The following is a 27,040-nucleotide window of genomic DNA, read 5'->3' as shown; positions in this document are numbered from 1 at the left end:
TAATAATCTTGATTTTTGTCTCCTGACGGTTAATTTTTCTCTCCTCCTTTGAAATCATTAGATTCGAGGCCGTCGTCTCCGACTTCGAATGACTCGAGCATCCCGCCTCACCGTTCCTCGTCTGCGGCGCCTTTGCCCATACATTCCCAAACAGCTACGCTCGCACCCGGCAGATGGAGCGCGGGTGGCGGTCGATGGACGGAGCAGTACGTCGGCGACACAAGCACCACCAATCACGACTGCTGTACGAGTGGGACTCTCAGCGGACAGGTGAGGAACTAACACGGCGCTCTGCACTTCGGGGCGGTATTCATATATCTCTTTTGAATTACGTTTGCTCATGCATCCATGTTTGCCCATGTTTTGCATGCCTAAATCGATTTTTTTCTCTTGGGTATCGGTTTTGTGTCCTACGGTTTATATCTCAAAATTCATTTTGTTAATAATAATGATACTGTTTATTTGTTAACTTGAAAATACAAATTATTCAAGCACATAAGATAAAAGGAATCTATAGTTCACTGCTTTGTGGTAAAGGACTTGTAAGCGGGTGACATAATTTAGATACATAATTTTTTTAGCAAACTTATTCATTTTTTTACATGCACCACCACATTACAATACTTAGTGCACAATGAAATCTACTATACCAATACACCATAGCATGTATATTGTTAGTATATCATAAAATATCGCATTAAACTGGTTATTTTGGGTAATATGTGGTGAAACCGATCCATCATTTAGATCATCAGAGATCTTGCAATTTCCACTGAAAATATCCCTCTGTGTGGCACTCACTTGGTAATGGTGTGAGAACAAAATGTATCGACTAAAGTTTTTGTGTGGAAATTACGAGTTTCTTTTCAATTAAGATAAGATATCGTAAATAGGTGCTTAATTTTTTTTTATCATTTAGGTTACTTCAACTTTGAATTCAAATTATAAGTCGCGTGCGTGCATAAAAACTGATCCATTTTTTTCCGAGAAAATTTGCCGCTAATTTCCGAATAATGAGAACGCTTGTTACAACACGTTTGTCAATATTTCACGGATAGGAAATAATATTCCTAGACAATATTTATCCTTTTTTTGTGAATTGATACTAAGGTTTCCAGTCATGCATTGGTAATCCAATTTTTCATTTCAGTAGGCCCAAGGTTACTAGAAATTTTAATTTTGTCATGTGTAGGAACTCTGTGGGAATAGAAGGGTATGATAGCATGAAAATGATGAGATTTTTCAAAGCGTAAGAGTACATTTTGATGAGTTATTGAGTTATTTAGCCCATATTCACGTTAATAATGAAGTTAAGCTGTATGGAATTAAGCAGCTGTTGTGAGGTACGCATGATCAAAAAGTTAAGCGGTATTAATGGGTCTTGTGGTTGAATACTGTGTGGTACATTGATTTTAATGCGTGATATAAAGTCTTAAGACTGTTAATTTAAAAATATACTTGTATTCATATCTTTCATTAGTTTTACAGTAATAAGCTCCGTGTCCGTGGACGTAACTGCGTAAAAAGTTCATTGCCTCATGTACTATTCGGAAAAATGCTCTTTGTTTGCGGAAAGTATATTTTTCTTCCTCAAACCTAGTTAAAGGCTGACGAAACGAACCAATAATTGTGCCGCTACTTAGACCTAGAGCCCTGAAAAAATGGTTAACTTACAAAACCACCACTTAAATATACCTGACCGAAAAACATGGTTTGTTGACATAACTGATACTCGACCAACATTTTTTGGAAGTCGATACTGATTTCCTGAGAAATTATTTTTAATAGAAATATTGAGACTTAATTACGTGAATATAGGGAGAGCTCGTCGACCATCGTAAATAAAACTGGCTTTTGAGATAAAGGGGAATGCTGAAATTGCATACCTTAGAATTAAAGTTTTTTCTGCGATTAAATGCTAAATAAATAAGTTCCTTTCGAAGGGTCATCTCGCACTTCAAGATGTTCTCTGTTGGAATCGTAAATATTTGCCGTAGCATACATAAAATATTGAAAGTAATTCTTTCATTGCGTGATATGTTTAATCTCTGTTTATTTTTAGCTCGTAATGTCTAGTTTATTATTCATTCCATTAAGTTAACGAGTAAAGTCACACTTTTACATTAAGTTGGCAATATCGAATGTTAGATTACAGAGAAAAACATTTTTCATGAAGAATTCCTCTTAGTATACGCTATTGCAGGTATTATCCAATTTTACTTGTGAAATGAGGATATGCTTACATTTGCAATGAATTGAAAGCATATGAAATGGGGTGCTAAAAATGGAGGTATTTTGCGCCAAACACTGTGACACTACTTTCGTGAAGTGTTACGAGGGTGAACATTATCGAGCGCTTGATTATGGATACGTATAACGAATGTGAATAGAGTGAAAGGACCTTATGGAGGGACGAGCGAAAAAAAACATAAGGGCCTCTTCGAACGGGATCGTTTATGGGAGCAACGCCTGGAGGAGGTCCTAGTAGTGTACGAAATGCCCTTCTATGGGAATGGCCCTCCAGACAGACGATCAACCCATCAAACCCAAAGCCTTTGAACCCATAAGCGGGACGAACCTTATAACCCTTCTACGATCCTATCGCTTGGCGGGACCATTCAAAAAGGAGGGCTATTCCGTCGATTCATTTTTTTTAGCTCTCTCGATCTCCGCTACGGGTCTCTCTCTGCCGTTATCCCATTCGACGGACACATGAGTGCGCGCCTGAATGGGTGCGTGGTACCATTCGACCCTGTCCCATTTACGTCACGCGGTCATCTCTCTTCTTCCCTCTTTCTCCCACAACCTTACTTCTGGAGAACAGTCGTTTCATTCAATGGTTGATACAAACTGAGCGCAAGAGGTGAGAGCAGTAGGCAGAATGAAAGGAAATTCCTCTAAATCTAGGAGAAAAAGTTTTATTCCCTAGCCAAATGATTTGAAACGTAGCGTCTCTCAACATTGTTAGATTTAACCTGTAAAGGCCGTTTTACACGGGGCACGTCAATGCGCAATCTGAGGCAATGTACGAAGGTGCATTAAAAATGCGTCGTGTAAAGCGATGAGTTCCTAGAACACATGAGAAAATGCGTGGATACGAGAGAGGAAAATTGCCCCTGCTCCAATTCCAAGCTCGCATTTTCGTAAATTCAATATGCGCAATGACGTGCCCCGTGTAAAACGGCTTTGAGAGGGGGTGGAGTGCTGTTAAGTTTTGGTATACCACCCCGCTGGCCCAAGTTCAAATATCGGAAATGGCGGAGTTTAACAGCATTCCGTCCGTCGGATTAGAAGTTAAGCCGTGGTCCCATCGACCCCTCTCGTCTACAGCATGAAAATGTCAACGCCGAGTTTCTCTCAAGGCTTCCTTCCTTACCCTTCCCTAAGGCAAAATTGACCTTCGCTGTCGTTCACCTCCTACTAATACTATACCATGTAGCCTAAAAGTTTCGAGTCACGTAACTTCATGATCATCATTTTTTTTAACGATTCATGTTAGTGGAAAACTCGGTGTAGGTAAGTAATTAAGCAACGGCACACATAGTATTGTTTTTTTCAAATCATAGGAACGAAGAATTGATTAGTATTGCATACGTATTTTCGAGTATTAGTATCAGGTGTGTGTGTGGGAAATACGCAGACTTGTTAGCATCAATCTCAGAAGCTATATAAATGTATATTTTTATTCCAATTATTTGTTATCACTGACTCAGTTCTCAATCCAGTGCTCAGTGATAGGTGGGGGGAGAGTTCATCCCGAATGAGGCCACTGGCATGTGAATTACAGGTATTCACATTATGGGCTCAGTTCATTAATCCGTGCCTCTTTGCACTTCAAGAATTTCTGTGCGGGGGTTTCCGAAATATTTGTCATGGCGTGCGTAAATAAATTATGATGGAGTTTTTCATTGCATGGCATTTATAATGCCTACTTTTACTTTTTTTTATGAATTATTTCAATGAATTAACGAATGGAATCATTCTGTCCGGCAAAGGGAATAATATATAGTTTCAAAATTTACACAGTCAGGCAAAGGGAATAATATATAGTTTCAAAATTTACACATAGAACGAAATCAGAGGTAAAGACTATCAGAGAAACTGGATTGTCGATTTTATCTCATTTCTTTTGAGAAATGAAGAGAATTTATTGAAGATACATGCGTAAATATTTCGCTTGGAGTGAAGAAAATCGATATTATTTCAATCATTTGGAATTCCCCTAGCACCTACATCTAAGGAAGTAAATGAATAATTGCTCCTTTTATTAAATGCGAGTGATTACAGTCACTGCTCTATTCTAAATGAGAAAACGATTGAGGTAGGAAGTTCGTGGTTGGAAGAGTATCGTCTACGTTCACGTTAACAGTACAGGAACATCGTTGGCCCGTTCAGTGAGGATGGGTCGTAACTCTTTCCCGAGCCGTGTACTCCCTGTGATCAATTTCCTCCCCACTCTAACGCTCAGCCGAATTCCGCTGAATCCTTTCTCACTCTTCCACGAGGGTGCTATTCATTGAGTCTCGACCGTGGACGGAATTAACTTGCAGAATAAGACTGGCTGCCTAATACGGCACGAACATACATTGCTATTTAACCACTTGCCATGAAACCTTTTTTACGCTGCCGTGGGCCGATTTATTGTTGGAGGCGTAACGCTTTGTACTTTTGGCAACAGAGTCTGGATATATCTAGTTATCGTTGGAGGTGCATCAGTATTAAAAAAAAATCAACCTAACTTCTTGGTGGCTTTTCGTACATTTTTTTCCCGTTACCATGGGCTATTTGTTATATATCATTATTGTTAAAAGAAAACATGGAATAAAATATTTTGAAAGTAGTAATTCAAAATATGCTGAAACATATGATATTTTATAATCTAACGCAATACTGAAACTGCTCCAACTTAAAACAAATGAGATCTGTTGGTTTACTATGGTAACCAAACGTTTTTTTCCATAGTAGAATTTGTAAATTAGCTAAACTATAGAATTGCTTTAAAAAATACACTCCTATCTCCAACTATAAAAATATGTATTTCATCAAAAAAATGGAAGGATGTTCACCATTATTTAAATCACGGGTGAATGGCATAAAACATTTTTACCCATTCTTTTTCACCATGAAGTATGTTATTTTGAACACCACTTATGGGCTCAACTTTACGTTCTCACTTTCAATCGTGTTTCATAGTCTTTACAAATTTCCATTATTTCTCTATCGTAGGAGTAATCGATTCATAATTAATAGCTTTTGTGCGCTTATATATTACCAAGATTTTGTTTTCAAACTAAAATAAGAAAGAACATTGAAAGAATTGTACGAAAAATAATTGTTTTTGTTTTTGAAAGTTCTTATTTATTAATATCTTAATCTTACGCATTTCCCATTGAATTAAAAGTGACTAGGGCAATCATTGAAGAATTTGATAGGTGACAGTTTATCTATTGAAATTACGATGATAGTGTCAACAAGAGAGGAATAACTTCGACCACGTACATCATTTTTGTTTTCCCTTTGACACCATTTTCCTCCATTCATGATTCAAACTTCGCCTCGTTGTTTTTATTCTGTGCTGTCGAGTCTTCTCTTCACCTCTGACACCAGAGTAACACTGAGCCTCCGGGTCATGAATTTTTATGTGCCAATGTTTCGCGTGAGCCGTATGCAGCGCGCGCAAATTGGAAGTTTTTACTGGGGAAAACAGTCGCGTTTTTTAAAACATCACATCGCACCCCCTATATGTATATTTATATATGTATCCGTTCCAATTCCTTTCCTCATTGTTGTCGTCTTTCTTTTTTTTCTCATGCGAGAGCCTGCTCCGTTCTCTCTCTTTTTTTTACAGCCCCTTCTCCTTCTCGTCGTTTTCCCGTGGGCTGTTTGTCATTCTTTTTCACCTCCCGTCTTACCTCTTCAGCCCACCCTCCTTTCAAGGTGTCTGTTCCCCCTCTATCCCCCTCGCGTCTTCGCTGCTAACGCTAAGTGTATGCCTTCCGCGCCGACCCACTCCGACCTTTCTACGGTGCATGCGGCAGAGCACCGACACGCGTCGGCGAAGTTTGCGTGCCGCGAGCGAATCACGTTTTTCCCGCGACTCCAAATCACGACCTGGGGGGCTCGACACTGCAAGGAAAAGTGGGGGCTCACCCATATTCGGTTTGGAAAATATCGCATCGATGCCTGGCGAGTCTCCCGGATGATATTTTACGCATCGTTACGCGGTAGGAGTGAATTTACTCCGCGTAGTTAGTCGTCGTTTATAATTTTTCAGATCATTATACTTGTATTTGAAGAGATTATGGTGGCCCGATTCTCACAGTATTTAGTACAACGAATGACAAATTCGTGCGCGAACGCTAGTGTCGTATAGTTTACCTCCATTTTTTTCGATTTTTTGGGCATCATTTAAAGCACCTCGATATTTTTTTTGACATTGGGTGCGAGGGGTTTTACGCTGGGAAAGCCTCTGGCTATTCTCGTCTACCGAGAAATATTTGACGCATGAGTTAATGCATCGATCGGCTGAGTTGGAAGAGTTACAGAAGGATTGAAACGGTAGGATTCATGCATTTATTCTTTAAACCAAACCTTGTTTGTGGAACCTTCACTTCGAAGTATCTGTTGTATTCATCTTATAAAAATAATTCACGGAAATGAATTAATGATAGTTCCTGATTGTTTAGATTTAAATGTTTTTTGTGAATTTTCTATTTGAAATTAGAATTATTATCGTCTTTTTGCAGAAGATTTTCAAATACTAATAACCTACTATGTACTCCCAAAATATTTACCGAAAATGGTAATGACTCCTAACCTCATTACCGTCACAACTTAATCTAATTAAATTTGGCTAAGGGGAAAACCAACCTTCTTAGCAGTAAAAAGTTTTAATGAGTCGGGCTATTTCCGAGTATTTTCAAATACATATTGTATCTTCTTAAGTACAAAAAATGGACTACAATTCTTACAGTGCCAGCCAGCCAAACGATCCGTAGAAAAGCAGAATTTTTTTTTGATCATTCGATAAAAAAATATAAAAATTTCTTAGCTTTTCTCTGAGCAAGGTCCTATGAAAAGAAGAAAACCATTATTTTCAAAGCCATTTTTAAAAATAAGTGGATAAAAAAATAACAGATAAAATATTATTGCACAATCCATTATAAACAAATTTATAAAATGTAAACTTTACAAAATCAGGTAAACGTTTCGAAGGATGAAAGGGCGAAAATTCCTTTTGGTAAAAGAGTCAGCAACTCCATAAAATTTGCACTTGAAAGCGCACTTGCTGTGTTACTCATTGAATACAGTTAAGGAGTCATTCTTGCACAACGGGGCGAAATCGGACATTGGCTTCACCCCTTCCACTTCGATTAATTTTCTGAAAATCGTGCTCCTATTCTCTATTTATTTTTCCTGTGGTTCTTTTTCAAATGGTAGGAAATGAAATGATATTTTGTAATTCGTAATCAACGTAGAATAGTGAAATAAAATGTGATTATTGAACATGGACACCACAGCTATCGCTACTCTACCAAAATCATTATAATCATTCTAATGCATCATGTTTCATTAAATTATGAATTATTTACGTATAATATGTATGTTTTAACATTTTTAAGACTTCAAAATAATTATACCGTTCCTCTTAATAGTGCTAAAATTATGAAATCTGACGACGAGATACACTCGTCATTGCGCGGTATGGCGTCAAATGTTCATGACGAGCTAGACTCGTCATTACAGCGCAAGGGGTTAAAATGTGTGAATTGTGCGTGGGTTTGGCCGATAACTCTTCGGAGGTAGGAAGGGCGAGCACGCGAAGTGTGTGTCTCTCTAGACTGACTTCCTCGTCCCCACTCCACCCGCTGCTTCTGATGCCGTCGTCTCCTGAAAACTGGGCCAAATGCCGGGGAACTCACTTGAGGGAAAAATATCGACCGCAAACTCCCCCGTTTTCCTACTGCCCCTCCTTGGTTCACGAGGGAAGGAACCCTCGTCCCTCGCTGAGAAAGGGGTTGGTTTGGTGTGTGGGAGGCGTTCCTCTCGAGGGGGTTGCAACCCTCGAAGGACGCCCTCGTAATGGTGCCAGGCAGAGGGTGCGAATGATAGATGAGGGTAGTATGTACAATAGGAAATACTCAGTCCAAAGGGGTAAGCGCAGGTAGGCTTTCGGGGTGTCCTCCGCGTCGATTCATCTTCAAGACGACAATTTCGCCGACGTTGTAGCAAGTATTTACAGGTTTGAAGGCTTTAAAAAACTTAAAAAAAAATTCAAACCTGAAGACGCCCGCTGCAATGCCGACCAAACTGTCATCACAGATATGAATCGACGCGGAGGACAACCCGTATGTCTAACTTTGATTACTGCACCTATTTGCGGAAGCCTTCATCAAAAGTCAAAAGGGCAGTGGCGTGACTATGATGAGGGTATACATCCCCCCAAAGCATCATACAAATGAAAAAAATATTTAAAACTACTGTCTAGTTTTGACATTAGCTTAGAGTTAAAAGTTTAGTATCAAAATGATATAAATGCATTTCCAGGCATGTCATTTCTCAAAAAAATTCCCGGACTCCGTTGTCTTGGTCATCCTCCAATAAGCATTTTCCTAGTTACGCCCCTGGAAAGCTATTTATAATGGCTGTTTTCGATCTCGCTTCACATCTCGACTCCGTGTCGAGAAGTCGGCGTGAAACGCGATCGAAAAATTACGTTCATTTTTTCAGCCGCAAACTTTTTTCCAAGATTTTTGCTTTATACTCTCAAGCTATCTCTACTACATACTCACAGTAAAAATTGGAGAACTGTTATTTCTCAAACTAAAGATAATGTCTACTTTATGTCAGGTTTTGCCATAGAAATGGATCCGCCATCATGCGACATTATACCACATCGATATCAACCAAAACATTTAAAAATAATGAAAAATGTAGATAATGTACCATTTTACTGGAATATAATGTTTTTACTTCATTGAAATCCTTCCAAAACTCTACCATCAACTAATTCAAAGTTTTTCGAAAAAAATGAGATCGTGCGAGTTTTTGGATATTTGGTCGCGTTTGGTCCTCTTAGTTTGGTTATCTTAGCAGTGGATGAGATCTATGAAAAATGACTTTTTTTCATGATAGTCAATTATTTTTGAGCATACACGTCAAGTTTCAAGTCTCTGCCTCAAAAAACGCTAATTTGGACTTTTGTCCGGCTTTTTCCGATTTCGGACCACTGTGCTAAGGGTTGAATAACTACGAGAATAATAGACGGATTTTTGAAATCGATCAAGAGTATTTCCACCATTTAAGCTTATGGTATTCTATTTGTCGCAATAGGAGTCAAATTAGATTTGATTCTAAATTGGTGATTATCGAGGTAGTTTTACCAAGTTGCTTGGTTCTTCGAGTATTAAAGCGCCAAAATCCCTTTCAATTTCAGCGGAAATTTTGTACCTTTTCTCCGATAGCCTTCATATGGACTTCATAAAAATCCCTATTTTTCTGATAGAGTCTTGAAAAAGTCTGGGCATTAAATCTGAGTCGTAGGTACCCTAATCTCTTACATTACTTGGCAGAGGGTGCGTTTTAAGGATAGAGTTCCGGTCGAAGGGGGTTGGGTGGAGCACAAGGTATGTCGTGAGGGTGAGAATTTACACCCGAGGCTATTCTCGTTGAGGTCGGTCACCTTTCTTTCGACTCTCAAAGACTGTCAAAACCCGTGGAAAGTGCTGTTCCCTCGATAAATATGGCGACTCTTTGTTGGCATTTCCGTGTCTTTTGTGGGGATTTTCCAATCTTTTCGTGAATAGAGCGGCGAAACTTCCCATGGTTGACGGTTTGAAAAACCTATACCTATTGGTATCGACACTTTAGAAATTCTCTGTTACAGCTTTGATATTAGTGATGAAAATGAATTATGAATTGTCCACACTGATGAGAACTAAACACCTACCACATATTTTTAGACGTAACAAAATTTTCAAGTTTATCTCTGAGCCGGTTTTTTTTTCATGAGATGAGTTGCCTACATTCATTAATTTAAACCTGTCGCTGCTCTTATAAAATTGATCCTCTCATGGAAAACATAGGTATGGTATGGTCTTTGGAGGTTTCGGTCATTTGCGCCATGAGAAAAGGTTAAGGGAAGTAGGGTTGGAGAAAACCGTCGACATCAGTGTGATAAAACGCACGTTGGGAACCACGGCTTAGTGTCCTATATGACGGATGAAGTGCCGACCTTGAGATATCCTCCACAAAGTTTTCTAGCTGGAAATCATGTGATCTCTGAAAAATCTTTGCCACTGCTAACATTTGAACTCGGGCCCACGGGGTGCAAAGCCAACGCTCTTGCTACAATACCAATCCGAACCCCTGGAAAATATGGGTGCCTAATTTATGCTCGATTTTCCAAGATATCTCTCTTCCAGTTCACTTATCTTTACTGGGTAGAAACGACAAAATCAGCTAGAAATAGGATAGGATATAATTTAGTACGCACATATGTTTTAACATTTTAATCTAATGGGTTAAGAATGAAATTTATTTGTGCCAATGTCCTAAATTTCACATTATGGTTTTTCAGAGGATAGTTTAATATTAATTAATAATATTTTTTTTAAATACATGGGCCAAAAATTTCCTCTCAACGAACAAATATTTCTCTATCATTTCGTATGCCTTTTTAAGCCTTAATATAGTGATATATATTTGGAAAATCTTCAATAGTGTTTGTTATCCAGCACTTTTAGTTAATATCTTTAGAATTGGGATAATGCTTACCCAAAGTTCTGAAAAAATTGGCAAATTTGATTTTTTCTCACTCAACTCAACTCAGGTTTTTGCAAAAAATTAAAAAAAATTCTATCTGAATTTCTGTTTCAAAGTTTTTCGAAGTGATAGAATTTTGGATCGGAATTTTTTCCCTTCGGAGCTTTTGCGTTTCCGTGTGCTAATATTTTTTTTTCGTTTTTTTTTACACGTCCAGGTTTTTCTATCGCATTTGTTTTTTTTCTACGCTAGCGATGGTACCGCTTGTTTGCACTCGCTCGCTTTGGGTCATGAAATGCCCTCCGAGGGAATGTAAAATCGATGCGAGTGTAAGTAGGTTAACGCCTTGGGGCGCCGCCGTATGGGTCAATTCTTGTTGCTTGGGTTTTCTCACTTGCTAACCTCTTACCGAAATTCACCGAGAGGATTCATCCACGGGTGATCGAAATTTATATTCCATCTTCTCCTCCGGCTGCACGTTCTACCTTCATCCCAAGATCCGAACTCTTGTCAATTTTCTCCTCGCATGTACGTGTCATTTCATTTGGAGGATATTATTGTTAGTTAGTATGTACTGAACAATGTTTTTGAATTTTTCGCATTTTTTAAAACGGATTTTTGTAAATTTCTCGTGCAATATATTAATTTTTATTCTCAATTTATACGATGTTTTTCTTTATTTTTAGTAAACATGCATAAAACTAAAGTTTAAAAAATGTTCACATTGCTCTTTTTTAGTATTTCTTGTGAAGTTATCGTGCAGTTTTTCATTTTTATTTTCAACTTTAAAAAGTAAGTATATCTTATTTTATATTGAAACATGTCTTTATGTAGAATCCTAAAAATGTATTCACTAATATTTGAGTATATAAGAACGTTTAGGATGTGTAGAAATGGCGAAGGAATATTTTTTCTTTACTTTTTCTGAATATTAATTTGACCATATTCGATCCGATATTTTTCCGCGAGTAATACGGCATTCGAAAATAAAAATGCATGTTAAAAGATACCCATGTTTATTATGAATATGTAATAGCGTAACTTTGTGGAAAGATTGTGCAGAAATGTAGCATACAGATTACCAAAACTCGCTCCTAAAATACGCCAAATCCAATAAAAAGTAAGTCTTAAGTTTTAGGAGCTCAGTGTCATTTTCTGGTAAAAAACGGTGGAGTAGTGGCTTGGTATAAATGCGGTGAAAAGGTATTCTTTTTATTAAAGGGCAATGCCGTTTATTTTCATGCAGAAGAAGCGGTTCATCCTCGTGGATATTTATGAAAAAATTAATATTGTAGACTTATATAAACGATATACAAATTGGTCAATTTAAATTTTCGTTGCTTATTATTCACTACAATACAGGCATTTTAAAACAACAAAATGACCATTCTGGTGAGATTGAGGAAATCAGCCAATTTTCAAACCATTTTTGGCGTTAATATAATTAATCACGTAAATGTCGAAGAATTAATTACTATGGAGTGAATTCTTATTAATTTCACCAATTAGTAAACTAAAAGTTTGCTGTTGAATGAGACACGTAAAATTAATTTCGCCATTGCTTGAAAATAAAATCTTTGAGACTTCTTTTCACTTCCATGGAAATTTTTATGTGAAAAAACATAGTGATTTATCTAATTCTCTCATATTTTAATGTAAGAGATATTTTCAATATATCCAATATCGTTAATTACAAAAATATGATTTTGAAGCGTTAAAAATTAAATTTTTGCGTAAAAATTTACCAAAATCAGCGAAATTATAATTGAAAAAGTAAAAGAAATTGGAATAATTGAAGAAAGTGGGGAATTTTTTTGTTGTTTATATTTATTAGTGTTGCGTGCAATACACATATACCAAGCTGGTGTGAGGTGACTATTGACTATGCCAGTTGGAATTATATTCCAAAGGTAAGGAATATAACTCCGATTTAATGCTTACATACTTCATATACCCGTAAGTTTACTTGAGCTATGAAATACTTATATATGAAATGGGGTTTTAATAATTATTAAAAGAGCCAGTCTTCATTTCCCGTCTTCAAGAAGCCCGTCATTTTAGTGATAGAGTAGATAATAACTATTGATGTTAGCTTAAATTAGTGTGGAGTAACACCGATATTTGTTTTAAAATTTTATGTTTTATGGTACATTGAGTATTGAAGTGGGGTGTTGCGTACAAAAGGGCAGAAAAAATTGCTAAAAGTTATATATTTAAATAATGCTACCTGCTAACAACTCCTTAACGATAAGTCATTAGCGTTGACATATTACATTATTAAAAAGTGAGTCTCTTGTCAATCGATAAAACTTTTGGTCTAACCCGAGTCTGGTGGATTAAAAGTCAATTTTTCTTCCCCTGTGCCAGGGAGGTCGTCAAGGCTAATGTGTAATGTACCAGATATATGTTCACATTATTCCTGACGAGGTCCCCGGAAGAGGAGAAGAAGTCCATATATTGTCAGTTGGTAAAACTTTTGGTCTAACCCGCGTCTGGTATATTAAAGGTCAGCGTTTCTTCTCCTCTTCCGGGGACCTCTTCAAGGCTAATGTGTAATGTACTTGAGAATCCTGACGAGATCCCCGGAAGGGGAGAAGATAATACGCTACTTTTAATGCACTAGATATGGGTTAATCCAAAAGTTTTATCAACTGAAAAGATAAGTATGATTTAACACTTTCCCAGCGAACAACATGTAAAAACTCGCTACCCATTCTCACGACTACCGAGTCGATACCCGAAACGTCGGCGCTCTCCTATAATCTTACCCGCGCGGTATCCCGAGAAGAGTTTTTACATGAAAAGATATGGACCGCGTATATTTTGACAGCTTTAATGAACTTCTTGTTTTTCTGTTAATTTCCCAGGAGCGGGTATTTACGTCAGACGAGTCGAGTACTCCTTACAGGAGCGACTCGTCGTCTGGGCGGAGACCTCAGGTGGGCGCAGTGATGGACATCGAGGAGTTGCCGAGGGGACGGAGGCCTATGGTAGCCAAGGGGGATGCGAGCGCCGTGGCGGTGGCCCTGGTGCTGGCCCTTGAAGAACCCCCACAGGTACGCACCCCACCTATGATTTCACCAAGTAGCCATGTGTCGATATTCATATTCTGATTCAGAGATTTTTCATCGATATTCATTTATTGAATACGTATTGCTGCAAGTGGGCTATCGCATCGTGGTAACATGAGAATTAAAATAAATGAATGAAAAGCCTGCCTACCGAATATCCTAGTAAAGGAACAGAAAATAAACATACAGGATACAAAAATACTCTAACAAGAATATCATACTACTAAAAAAAAAAACAAATTTTAACCGAATAACCCAATTTCCAACGCAACCAAGAATCGAGGAACCCATTAAACACTTAAAAATTTTAATATTTGCGGGGAAGATCTTCAAATTTCTTCAGGTTGGTAATTCCACTCGTTGTTCCTCTGTGATGGAGGGATTCCTCCAAAATGTCCGCTTCCTGTTTCTTGAACCTAATTTTGAATTAGTGAACGTTCCTTTCTATGTGGCAGGGCCAGCTTTTGACCTATTTTCTTCCAAGCCAACTCTTTAACAAACGCTTTGTAGATCCAACTTAACCTATTTATGGTCTTCCTTAATTTCAATGGTTACCTCTCCAAAAAACGTGGCATAGATGTGACAATGTCTCCTCGTATATATATATATCCCTAGAGTATACATTATACCTGGCTGCATTTCTTTGAACTTTTTCAACCTTTGGAATATCTGCTTTGCTATGGGGATTCTACGCTGAAGATGCATGTTCTAACACAGAACGAATTATAGCCACTTGATCACTCTCTGTTACTGTATAAACTGAATTAGAAAGATGAGTGATATAAAAATTCGTAAGGGAGTAAGAATTCTTTTTGTGGAATATAAAAATATAGGCTCTGGAAACTTAGTTCTCGTACTTTTTGGAAAATGATGTATAAAATAATGAAATAGAGGAAATAGAAAAATTAGGGCTTGTGTTCATAGTACTCGTATTTTTCGAAAATCAAAAAATTCATCACTTCTGAAAAAGTGGTAGGAGGTGAATGAACCTTCGTGGAAAAAATGAAGGGACACGCTCACATATTTTTGTATTTTTTTGTTTTGATTGGTACCTATCCTTTTATAAGTGGATAAATGTAGCAATGCTAGAAAAAAATCATGATTTTTATCTCCAGCATTTTTATATATCGGTGACGGTACTTTTTTTTATCGATAATGGACTCGATCGAAAACATTCTCGTAGTGCGATATAATTGTTACCAGAAAGTGAGATTTATTTACAGTTACGAGGAAAAAACTGCCTCTATTATTTTAAATAATCTCATGATAGTGGCTTGTCTCGGCATTGTCCATTCCCTTACAAATCGAATCAAATTTTTGTTTGAAATTATGAGTTTAAAAAAAATTGAGAATCACATTTAGTCGTATTATGTGGTACACGATCTTAATTTAATGCAACATTAGACTGGCTCTGGCTTTTCGTGTGACGAAAATCAGTTATTTCATTCATAATTAAATGATGTATCTATCGTTCATATTATTCGCTTATTCCCTTTAGTAACGCCGATGGCTTATCGATATTAAAAAAAATAAATTTGAGGCACATTGTAGATATTTTTGTAAGGATTATGACTCAAAATATGTACCTGGAGATATCAATGTCGAATGCGTGGTTATCATATTGTTATTTTGCAAATGGTAACCTCTTTTTCTTTTTATCATTCAATTCAGGTTTCATTGGCAATATTTTCGAAAAAAAAAATCATTACTCCGCTGATGGATAGAGTGTGACGAAGCAATTGGAAACATTTATATATCAATGGCTCGGTTAATGATATTGATGATTCATTTCTGAGGGGAACATTCGAAATTTCAAAAATCGGGATTGTTATTCTGTATCCTCAGGCGGAGGGAGACGATGGTTCTCCGAGGTTCATTGAGATCACGGAAGAGTCGGAGGAGAAGGCAGCTGGAACCTCGGGAGGCAAAGAGGCGACGGCGGAGAAAGGTGCAGATGTGAACGATGTTGCAGCGAACCCTGTGGAGAAAGGCGAAGGGTAAGTGCCATGTTCCTTTTTCTCTTTTGGCGGAAACAATTGAATCCTTGTTATTATCTTACAGAATGTCTAGATCAAGTCGAATTTGATTTCTAGACAAAAAAATTAGATGCTTAAAATCCTAGTATCGTTCGCTTGTCCAATGAAATTTATATTGCTCATATATTCCAGTATTCCTCTTCTAATTCCCGTAGAGTAAAATTTATTTTGCGTGGCATTATTTTAGCGGTATTTTGCGCGATATCAATTTATTCGGACATAGAATTATTTTCAGGACTCATGGAAGAACAAAGCAAACACAAAGTACTGTTTCACAAATAATTTAATGCTATCTAATCTATTTTTAACGGCTTAGCGTCACTATGTCAGTGCTCACCACCTTTTTATCTTTATAATATCGCTAAGCCATACAGAATTATTTGGATATTTTTGCCTTGTTGTGGTAGCCCAATGTAAAGGCCTAATTGCTGCTTTCGGAGTAATAAATAAATAAGGAAATAAATATAATCGTGTGTACCTAAATCCATTTCGGTGAAGTACAAAAAATAATAGAAAGGCGGAGGAAAGCATTATAATACAGCTGGATAATAATTGAGAAATAAAAGTATGGTAGCGTTCATACTGCGCTTTATCATAGTTTATCCCTGATGTTCATCTATACCAGAAGGTAAATGTAACGTTCACGGCATAAGAAGAGAAAAAATAATTTTCCCATTGCCAGGTGTGAGTCTGTGCGGCTCGAGCGAAGTGATAAGATTGAATGGCTGTCTGGATGCGTGAATCGCTGGTTTTAAGCGGCGTCCCAGGTCGTTTCGACCGGAGGGGGAATATCGTCGGATGCATATGATGCGCTCTCGATCCCGATCTATCTTAATGTCCGCTGTTTGGCGATTCGTCGCGCGTCGTGTCCTCCCTAACTCGTGATTGGATTGCTCGCCAAGAGTACAGGTTGTGTCTGCGTGGATAACGGAGGTCACAACAGAGAAAGCACCCGCCATACATTCAGATCACCACATTCCGGCTGATCAGGCAGACACATCTCATATTTCCACATAAGCGTTTGGGTATTTTTATTGTTGCTATGGAGATTATTTGTTATTTTTATTTGTTTGGTCATGATGTGACGAAAAAGATTCTCTTCTGAAAGGAGGAAGTATTCTTAAACCTTTATCGTAATATCAAAGCATAGAATGTAGAATTGAAGGAAGAAAACGGAAGAAGGTCAAACCTTAAATCACCATATTGTCTTTACGGAACAGTAATACTTGCTATCTAGTATTGATGAAGCGATTGATTCAGCGGATCAACGGAAGTTAAAGCCCCGACCACACATTCTTTGTAGTAAACGAAATCCGTTGCTTAGTAGCCCGTAACCATAGTCTGAGCACGCTTTACCGAGCTTTAGTGGTTACCGAGATATCAGTATTTCATAGCGCTGCCACTTCACCATGATCAGCGCTGCTGGCAGAAACGGAACCGGAAAAATACAAGTATGGAGAGAAGGGCGATTCAATCATTTCGAGACGGTGAGACCAAAAATTTAAGAGGACGAAACTTCATCGTAGAGGAAGTGATTTTCAAGAAAGATAAATGAAGCAATTTGTATTGTAATGCAATTTTTTTCTGCCACTGATCATTTACATTCAGACGAGCTTCAATATTTCGGCACTCAAAGGCATCACTGTAGTTACCACGGTAGTGTGAATGCACGGTGGTTCGTTACAGAGATATCGATAGAGGTCGTATGATAACTGAGTAATTAATTTAACTTTAAAAAATATTATTCATCTGTTTTCGAAAAACATCCTCTTCTTCCTGTTAAAACATCTCTAATGTCGCTGTTTTGGCGGTTAGCTCCACTTGACTTCAGTTCGTATCGGGGAAATTTATGCGAGAAATAATGTATAATAAACAATATTTCATCTGTGCATAGCATTTATGCAGTGTACTACTACCAACTTAACTTTTAAACTCAGTATAGAAGACAATTTTCGGATTTCCGATTTTTTATAATGGAATTTTTTTTCTAAACGATGTAATATTTGGAAAAAATCATGAATATACCCTGTTTAGCGATAGAAATCGTTTGGCTTCATCGGTGGATTATATATCCGCGAAAGCTATGGGTTGCCAATTTTATTGCTAAAATATCTTAAGATAACGTTTTCTAATCCCATGTATATAGGTCATTCCCTTCACAAGGCATAGGATGTTTGCTGTGTACAACGACCTCGAATAAAAAAAATCGGAATACAAATGACAAATGGAGGCTATAACAACTAGTGTTCCACCGTCATTGAGTTTTTCGTGCGTAATTTAGCCTTTGCTCTTGTATCTGACTTGTCGTGTCGTTCTGCTCGTCAGTGCAGTGCCTATAAAGCCAACGACCATCAATAGGATTGCCAATCAACGAGAATACTTAGCCTCACGGATGACCGGTAACTTCGCTCTGGTGACGTTTTCACGGCAGCGTAAGTTCTCCTATTTCGACTAGCATGCGTTCAATACAATTACATACATCTTAAAAGAGATAATGCGGCCAAACGAACAGATACACCCGATCGAATCTCAGAAACATTTTGCTTTATTTTTTATATCACAGGTTTGCAGATTGTTTGCTATTTATCTTTACTTTCAAATCAGCTTCGATAAGAATTCCCTTTTTGAAAATTTGAAGTAGTTTTATGCCTTTGCTTTAATCGTAGATTTCTGCATAAATAATTAGGCCGTGACTTTTTTCACTGAATGTAAAATAATAATGGGACCTAACTCGCATCTCTAAAGAAACTGCCGAAAATGAAGGTTCAAAATAATTCAATTTATATTTTTTTGCAAAGGGTATGAAAATAAACAATTTTTATATCGTAAAATGCTTTCATTATCGCACAAGTTTGATTTATCAACAAACATACGTGTTAGAGGGGATGACGTTCAGAGCAGTGCGAGGGAAATATTACCATACCTTTTACCATATCTTTAATTGATTCGGAATTTGTATATATTCCGCATTTAGAAGCACATTGACCTGTAAATTGATTTAAACGAATTAAAAATAATAAAATATAAATAGCACATAGTTTTTTTCGTTATCTGTGTATTATTCCTTCTTGAACTACCTGCTTTTTTTTTTTGAAAAAATGGGTAAGTACATTTAAGGTGAGCAGTATTTTCACCCTCGACCTATTTCTTGTTGAATTGTAGAGTAACTGACAAAGAAGATCTCAAATGAATTTACTTTGTTAGAAGAAGAATGAATTTTTAGGGAAGTGCCCGGAGCTTAAACAAAGCGAAGGTTATATCATTGTCTGGCTGTCTTATTACTTGAAATTTGAACGGCGTTGGCCAAACCTTAAAGCCTAGCTTCATGCATAACTAATTGCGCTCATGCTAGGGCTGAGATTTCTTTCAGTCAATTTTATGTTAACATTCTATCGAATCTAATAATAATTGCACTAGAGCTTGCCTCTCTAAAAGTAAATTTATCAGCGGGTCCCGAGAAAACAGTTGCGTGCTTTGAATGATGGAAAAAACAGAATACTCACGCTTAAAGCATTTTTTTACTCTAGTTAACCCTATGAGAATATATTTACCATCCGCACGTAGTTACTTTGAGCTATTCAATTTTCGATCACTTTTTCATCTGTAAAATGCAGTTATTTACGTTTTTATCTCAAAATAAGCTACATATTCATGCAGATTTTGCAAAGAGTGAATATTATGCTGAAGCAATTTCAGGATGGACTTTTAAAAATGACTTTACTACATGATACGTGCGCATGCTGTCAGCTTTTTGCTTGGCTTTTTGAAAATTTATGTAGGAAAATGTTTGGAAAAAGGGTTGAAAAGCTTTTGGCTTGGAAGATTAAAGAATATTGCCATTTCGTCGCGACCTCTTGCCGTTATGGGGATACCCAATGGTAGTGCTCCATCTGGATTTGCACGTTTCACTCGAACGTTTCAACTTGGGCAATTGCAAGCGAGGACTGACACATTTCGGACACATCGCTATATGGCTTCCCGCGTGTGATTTCGACGCTTCTGTGTCGCGAAGGTGTCTCCGTTATCCTGATACGACCTAAAATTGAATCATCATGAATCCACGGATTCAGCGTTTATGTCCGAGGTGAGAATCGTGTACGAGACCGGTGGGTATGCTGGACAGTAAGCTCCAACCCCCTCCCCCGTCCGGATCAAGAGTAATTGATTCCGTTACTACTTCGCCTTGTTTCACGAACCAAGTCATCCAGGTTATCGATCCAACCACTGGGGCATGAGTGACCAGGAGGACGCATGTGGACTTTCCTTTTGGGAAATCAAGAGAGGCAACGGGATTGTAGGATGCAACTTCCTGTAACTTAGTTTGGGTCAATTACTAAAATAATATTTATTAGTTCCTATGAATTATATAAAATAATAAAAATTCTTCCTTCCCTGGAGTAGGCACCCCAAAAATGCATAATTAAACAGTAAAAATTAAAAATAAATTAATGGAGCTTATTTTTTGTGTCCCCACACTAGAGCAAGAAGACTTTTTATTTATTATACTCGTGCGATTTACTTCCAAACGTGTTTGTGTGTATATTTAGTATATAAACACTTTCCGATGCGTATAAATATGTAAAAAAAAACAATATTTTACTTTTCTTTAGACTTGCCATGCTCATAACTCTTAAATGTTTCAGCGTTTTTTTTGGCCGTTAATTACTACATCTATATGACCATCATCATTACCACATCTCATTAAGCTATAGTTCACACATAGGAAAGGAGAAGAAATACATAATCCGAGTAATAAAATACAAAGGAAATCTGCGCGATTAGTCAACACTTACTATGCGTGAACAGAGACCTTTAACGAGGAAAGGGTAATGGATACTCGAAGGATGCTTCATGGTAGGCAAAAATTCTGTGAGCAATCAAGAACAGATATCCTTCAAAACAACGCGGAGAATATCGCCATAAAATCTCATTATTTGTTTAGGTTCGACAGAAACGATAAATAGTAGAGATATTTTGCCGAAAGAATAGGTTAAGGCAGGCATTCGTTTTCTCCCCAGAAAACGAAGGACTTGAAAGTATGCTGGGCGGGATTCAGTGGTGCAATATTTCTAACGAGCAGCTTTAGTTTTCCTTTTTTTGCACATTTTTTCCTTTTTTCCTACACCCATACCAAACGCTTATACGGTAGTATTACGGGGAAGTATATGGGTGTGCTTTTACACTATATTTTATTACCCATTAAAGTTGCCTATTTTTACATTCTTCGATCGTTTCGGCTCGTGTCGGCTATATATCCGTACACCTGCCGTGCTCCGTTTGTGGAAACTCATTGCCTATCCAGCTACGAGGGTATTTAATCATAATTTTCCCTTCAACAGAAACGTTGGCGGGAGTGATTTATGACCAATGATCGTAAAAACCTGATGCGGTGTGCATATCTATTCTTAGAACGATATATTTCTTTCTTGCACCAACATGAATCTTGTTCACGGTAAATGCGACTTTCTTTTCATTTGGCCGCAAATACTTCTTCATTCTACTCACTTAAATTTTGATACTTGCGTTCGTAATCAAACATTAACCTTATTTATCATTTTTGTCTGAATAAAATCCATATTTTTTGGAATATTATCCTGAATCCCATTTCTCAAACCAGTCGCACTCCTATTCATCCCTTGGAATGATTTCCTTGTTCAGGATCACGATGAGATAGATAAGGGCGTATGATTTCATGACTAGTCAATTTTGTTAGGCGTATAAGATATCTTTCTGTAGCCTAGGATTTGATTCCTAGGTCATGTGAAAATTAAAAAATAATACTTTGCGGCAGCTCTTATGTGAAATCTGCATACTCTTATGAAACATGGCTATACTTGGTATACATGGCACAATTATAAGAAAAAACGAAGGAATGATTTTTGATAAGTTGTGGACCGGCAATGTGACATGCAGATAATTTGGTTTAGCTCTTGTAACAACTATAATGTTGTTTTCTTGGGATAGAAGAGAATGATGTACTGTGGTTCATTGTTTTAAGAAAGGGATGCATGAAGCAGTTCTATTTGAAATTTAGTTTTATTTAGTGCCCATCCGGGAGAGCTTTTTTAAGTAAGGCGTTACATGTGGGTTTGGTTAGAAATAAAGTATAGAGGGAGCCAAATACGTTTAAAGATTGATGATGTCGATGACACGTGCCACGGAATGTATTCAAGGGATGGAATGATAAAAGGCTGACTGGCTGGATTGGGGAAATTCCGAGGAAGGGTTGCAGCGTGGGCGTGTTTTGTCTGGCCTCTCCGTCTTTGTCCTTTCTCCACCTTTTCTCCTCCTCTCAACCTTTGACTTTCTCTCTAGCTTGACTTCCTCCACCTCTCCTCCGTCCCATCTCCGCCGCTTCTCATCGATTTGCTTTCGCCCATCGAGCCCAAACGGGAATCGAGGCGCACGGAATGGCGGGGGACGAGAAAGGGTTGAGCGGGACGCGAGGGGAGGTCATTAGGGGCGATTTCACGCACGGCTGCCCCCTGCTCCCCTAGTCCACGTCACCTGACCCCCCGTTTCTCTTCCTCGAGCGGCGTCTCGCAAAATTGTATTGCAGCAAATGTTTGCGGAGTTTCATCATGGTCTAATTAATGCCGGAGTAGGCAGTTGTCAGAATCGCGAAAATGTGTAAGTGAATGGAGGAAAAAAGTAGTGCCTAAGGATCCCCATTAGCGTTTTGATTCCATTTATGTCTACATATACCTTGTGAACAGATCCTACTTGCTAACTTCCGCGTTGCCGTACCATCAGCGTGAGGCAGGGAATGTTTTGTTACCATTTTGTGGAGAATAAATGCATAAACTATAAAAAAGTAGTCATGGAGTAAGTTAGGATCTAGGAATAAGTTAAGTAATAGCAAGAACATGCAGTAATGGTTCAGGCATATCAGAAAAAACAAAAAAACGAATAGGCTAAAGTAATGGTTAGAACTTACAATTAAAATAGAAAATTTTAATTTAGCTCGAAGAAGTAATCAATTCAAAGTAGCATTTCTGCTCTTAATTGTTCAATCAATATGAGCGTTGTCCTTTTACTCCCGAGTCTAAGTCGCTCATGACCTTTTTATAGCTGTCGAGATCTTGTGTGCTCAATGCTTCAGAATATTGGCTGCTAAGAAATTAAGGCTGATGAATATGAAGCATTAAATTGGCTAAAAGGGAACGCCACGTAACGAAGTGTTCCTGGAGTAATTTATTTTGTAATACTGGATCTTAATACTAATATGCTTCAAGGCGTACCTAATACGGAAAGAAAAATCTGTTTACTTCCTGAAATATGATAGTTGGAGGAGGAAAAAGGTTGATGGCTCTTGAGGCTTAGTGCTGGAGGAGAATGCTTAAGATCAGCTGGTTAGATCATGTAACAAACGAGGAAGTGTTCAGAAGAGCTGGAGAAAAGAAAAGCTTTATGAATAGCCCAAGAAAAAGTAAGAAAGAGGAGTTTGATAGGATATACTCTCAGACATGGCCTAATGGTTAGAGCCATTGAAGGAATGATAAAAGGAAGTAAGACAAGAGGATTACCATCACTTGCAAACATTAATCAGATCATGAGAGATATGAACACAGAATCACATTGCCACTTCCCTATTCTCCGCCATATTGAAGAGGATGGCGGAAGAAAAATAGGGAAGAATGGTGAAGATGCTGCAAACAAGCTCCATGGCTGCTAACTGAAGAAGGAGGTACTAATATATTTTGTGAAAGAAGAAAACTACGCCACTCACCAGTTATACAATGCGCAGTCAGTCAGCTTACAGGCTATTATGAATGCACTATAATTTGATATCATCAGCTGTCAAGAGTGCATTATTTGAAGCGTCGCGTTACCTCCAACAGTCCGCAAAACGATGTATGATTATACCCGTATGGTGTGTTGCCTAATCATTAGGATATAACGGTATGGCTAATAAGGACAAAAGGATTTGGTTTTGCGATCGCCATATAACACTTCCAAAAGCGAAAGTGTTCATCGATAGAAGGAAGTCCCTCACATTGATAGAAAAATAAGTTACTATTACAAATATTTTGCGATCGATAAATATCCCCAGGCAGCGGGAACTCAGCTCTGTTTAATTACAATAAATGTGCAATTTATGCTTTAGAATGATCCTCCACGAAGAAAGAAGAAATAAAAGGTAAATCAGTGGGGAGAGTTATTTGCCTTTGATATGCATACATTTAAATTGCGTACTTATAAGATGAATTCCTACGTGGAAATCAAGCAAGTAAATCGCTCAAAACTTAGTATTGCCGCTGTATTCTCGTTGAAGTAGAAATTTACATGCATTGAAGCTGCAGTGAAGTGCAGTTTACATGCTTTTCGAAATTACACTAATCGAATTGCGGACATTCAAGTATAAAATAAAAAGAAACTCATGGAGGATAATGAACTATTGGGGCATTGCCGAATGTTTTTCTCTGCGATTTCGGTGAAATACAAAGTAATGGAAGTGGAGATCAAACTTTTCTTAGGTACATCTATGGTAGATATTGCTTTTTTACGATATTGTTATTCCTAGATAAACATCAGCTTATTTTTTACCCTATTCCGCGTTAATTTTTATTTTGCTTCCGGCCAGTTTTGAAGCCTGTCTATCACTTTGAATGAGACAAAAGACGAAGAGGATTAAAGAATTGTTGATGGTTGTGGACTGTATGGGTTGCGAAGGATGACTGAATTAACCACCTAGTTATGAGGAAATCTGTAGCAATATAAAACAGTAAAACAGTTGTCGTTGAAAACCCAGCACAAACATCCTAACCCACTCCTCCAATTAATATGCACTTCTTACAATTATGCCATCCACCATATTGGTTAGTCCCTTTAAAATCAAGCTCTCAATTATAAAACTGTATGGAAACGTGCAAAAAATAATGTGGTATTCTACAAAGCGTATTAACTCTGTCAAATTATAAACTGTTTCCTCTATCATAAATGTATCAAACTTATCTTCCATATTATTTTTTGCTGAATTTATATGCGAGCCTAAAAACATCCTTCCTCTGGTTTTCCTATTACAAGGTTGGATTGAGCGTGAAATTACCTGCCTCATTTGCAATAGGAAGAACAAAGGGGATCATAATGTACTACAGCTCTGTAAAATTCAGGATGCAGGGATTATCCTCCTTTAAAACACCACTCTCTGCAAAAATAATTTTCTCTAGTCTTATTTTGAAGGTTTCTAATTTATAAATTCTTAAGCAGTAATCGCCATTATTCCGACGTCACTGGTATTAAGGTTCAATGCATTTTACGTTTCAGACTAAGGAAATGATTGAAGTTTTTTTTTAAATAGGAAACTTTAGTATTTTGCGTTTTAATGGATGAAATATCTCTTAGAGATCTTATCTCAGAATACCGTGACGGCAGGGGAAAATTTTAAAATTTGAATTGAAATATGCTTGTAGATTACCAAGAGCAAAGTAATGTCATTACGAACGTTACAAAACTGCGTCAACCAGTATTTTTAATCATATCCTGACCTTACCAAGTAAGGCAGATGTCTTTACAACAAATAATCCAGTGTTTATAATAATACGTCATTTATATTAGCCATGTCTTATTCCTACTATCGCCTCTACTGTTGCCATCGCTGGCTCCACGGCGTGTCGTTCGCTAACGTGTTAGGGTATGCGCGATATTACCCCCTCAATCAATCAATCAATCACACAGCTGTCCGTCGGTCTCATCTTCCTGTCGTCGCATCCTCCATGTAAAAAGTGCAAATTCCTCGTGCTTGCCTACGTCATCATTTTCCCATAGTCTGGCGCATCAATGCGTCGAGTTAACATTTGGGGGATTCGTTCTATGCGCTTTTCATTAACTATTATGTTTTTCATAGTGGTCTGAATCGAAAATATTCTGTTCTGAATGTCGGCATATTATTTTTATTGTTTATTTGGGATTCTATTAATTCTTTCTGAGGGAGCGCATTCTTATCGTCATTTTAGCTCGACTGGATTTAGGTCACGAATATTACCTACCTCGAAAGAAAAGAATAGGTACTCTGTTTGGTATTCCAAATCGGGCCTCATTCTTTGTGGCGTACCTGATATTATAAGATGAATTCAGACAGCGATGCATTATATTTTTTTTCACTTATCTCTTCCATATATAATTACCAATCGAAAATATAGTGCCGGCAACATATAATATAATAATAGTATTTATTGTTCGTGGACAAATTGTCCATTAAGAAAATAAAATGGATATAACATACAAAAGAGCTCACAAAATAAACTTTTACAAAATATATAAAATATTTCCGAATGGAATTCAGTACAACTAGCACATCAGGACATGGAAATGAAATCCTGAAGTTAACTCACTCAATCATAGCAAGAAAACCTAAGTATGCACATATATCCATCACCATATTTAGGATAGAACATGAAAAAATAAGTCAATAACTATATAATAGAACCTGAATGATGGTAAATCATTTACTCCAACAAATATGGCATTCGATTTCTAACAGACCTGATGTAAATATTATAAAACAGTACTTATGAATAGTTGAAATCTCAATGACGAATAAATGCATACTTAACGAATATGAAAACCAGTAAATACTTACAAAGAGCATAGACATAATATTATAACATACTAGTGGTATTGTAACTGCGATATATTATGTATTTCACATTATTCAAGAGTTTGCAGGTGTTTTTTTTTTAGCACCATCTCTTATTGCTACCAAACCCACATCTTTAAAAATGACGTACGTATGCATCGGCACATTATTCACTTATTAACACGTTGAGTGCGAGCGACGAGTATCTCGTCATTTTTCCCCGAGCATTCCAGACGATGGTGAGGATTCTCGTCATTTAGGTGCGTCAAATTAAACAATTTCGAAGCATACTACAAGTATTTGCTAGAATCTTTTCAATTGTTTTTCGTTACTAAATTTGGCTAAACGTACAGTATTTTTGATAGGTGAAATTATACTGTAAATATTAGTGTTTTTAACCATTGCTAAACCATAGTCAATTCTCCCAAATTGGTACATACATATTTTCAATCTCAGTACCTCTACTCATGTAAATTGTACCTCTACATTTAAGTACCCGGGGCGCAACGTGACACTATTTCAAAAGGAAAGACTGTTTCTCGTAACCAGCTCCGTATTATCTTATCTATATTTTGATTTTCATCCACCCA

General features: G+C 37.4%; 1 protein-coding gene across 1 annotated transcript in view; it reads left to right on the top strand.

Moving 5' to 3' along the window:
* LOC124157310 overlaps positions 1 to 27,040 on the top strand; it is a 147,815-nt gene that overhangs the window by 26,244 nt on the left and 94,531 nt on the right. Inside the window, exons 6-8 of the mRNA XM_046531933.1 lie at positions 62 to 270; positions 13,632 to 13,820; positions 15,681 to 15,832. Coding sequence (XP_046387889.1) covers positions 62 to 270; positions 13,632 to 13,820; positions 15,681 to 15,832 — 550 coding nt within the window. The remainder of the gene's footprint in view (positions 1 to 61; positions 271 to 13,631; positions 13,821 to 15,680; positions 15,833 to 27,040) is intronic.

This window comes from Ischnura elegans, chromosome 4 (genome assembly GCF_921293095.1).
Source record: "Ischnura elegans chromosome 4, ioIscEleg1.1, whole genome shotgun sequence".
In the NCBI taxonomy this organism is placed as follows: Eukaryota; Metazoa; Arthropoda; class Insecta; order Odonata; family Coenagrionidae; genus Ischnura; species Ischnura elegans.
Note: the sequence above shows the minus strand (reverse complement) of the source record. Positions and strands in the feature narration are given on the sequence as shown.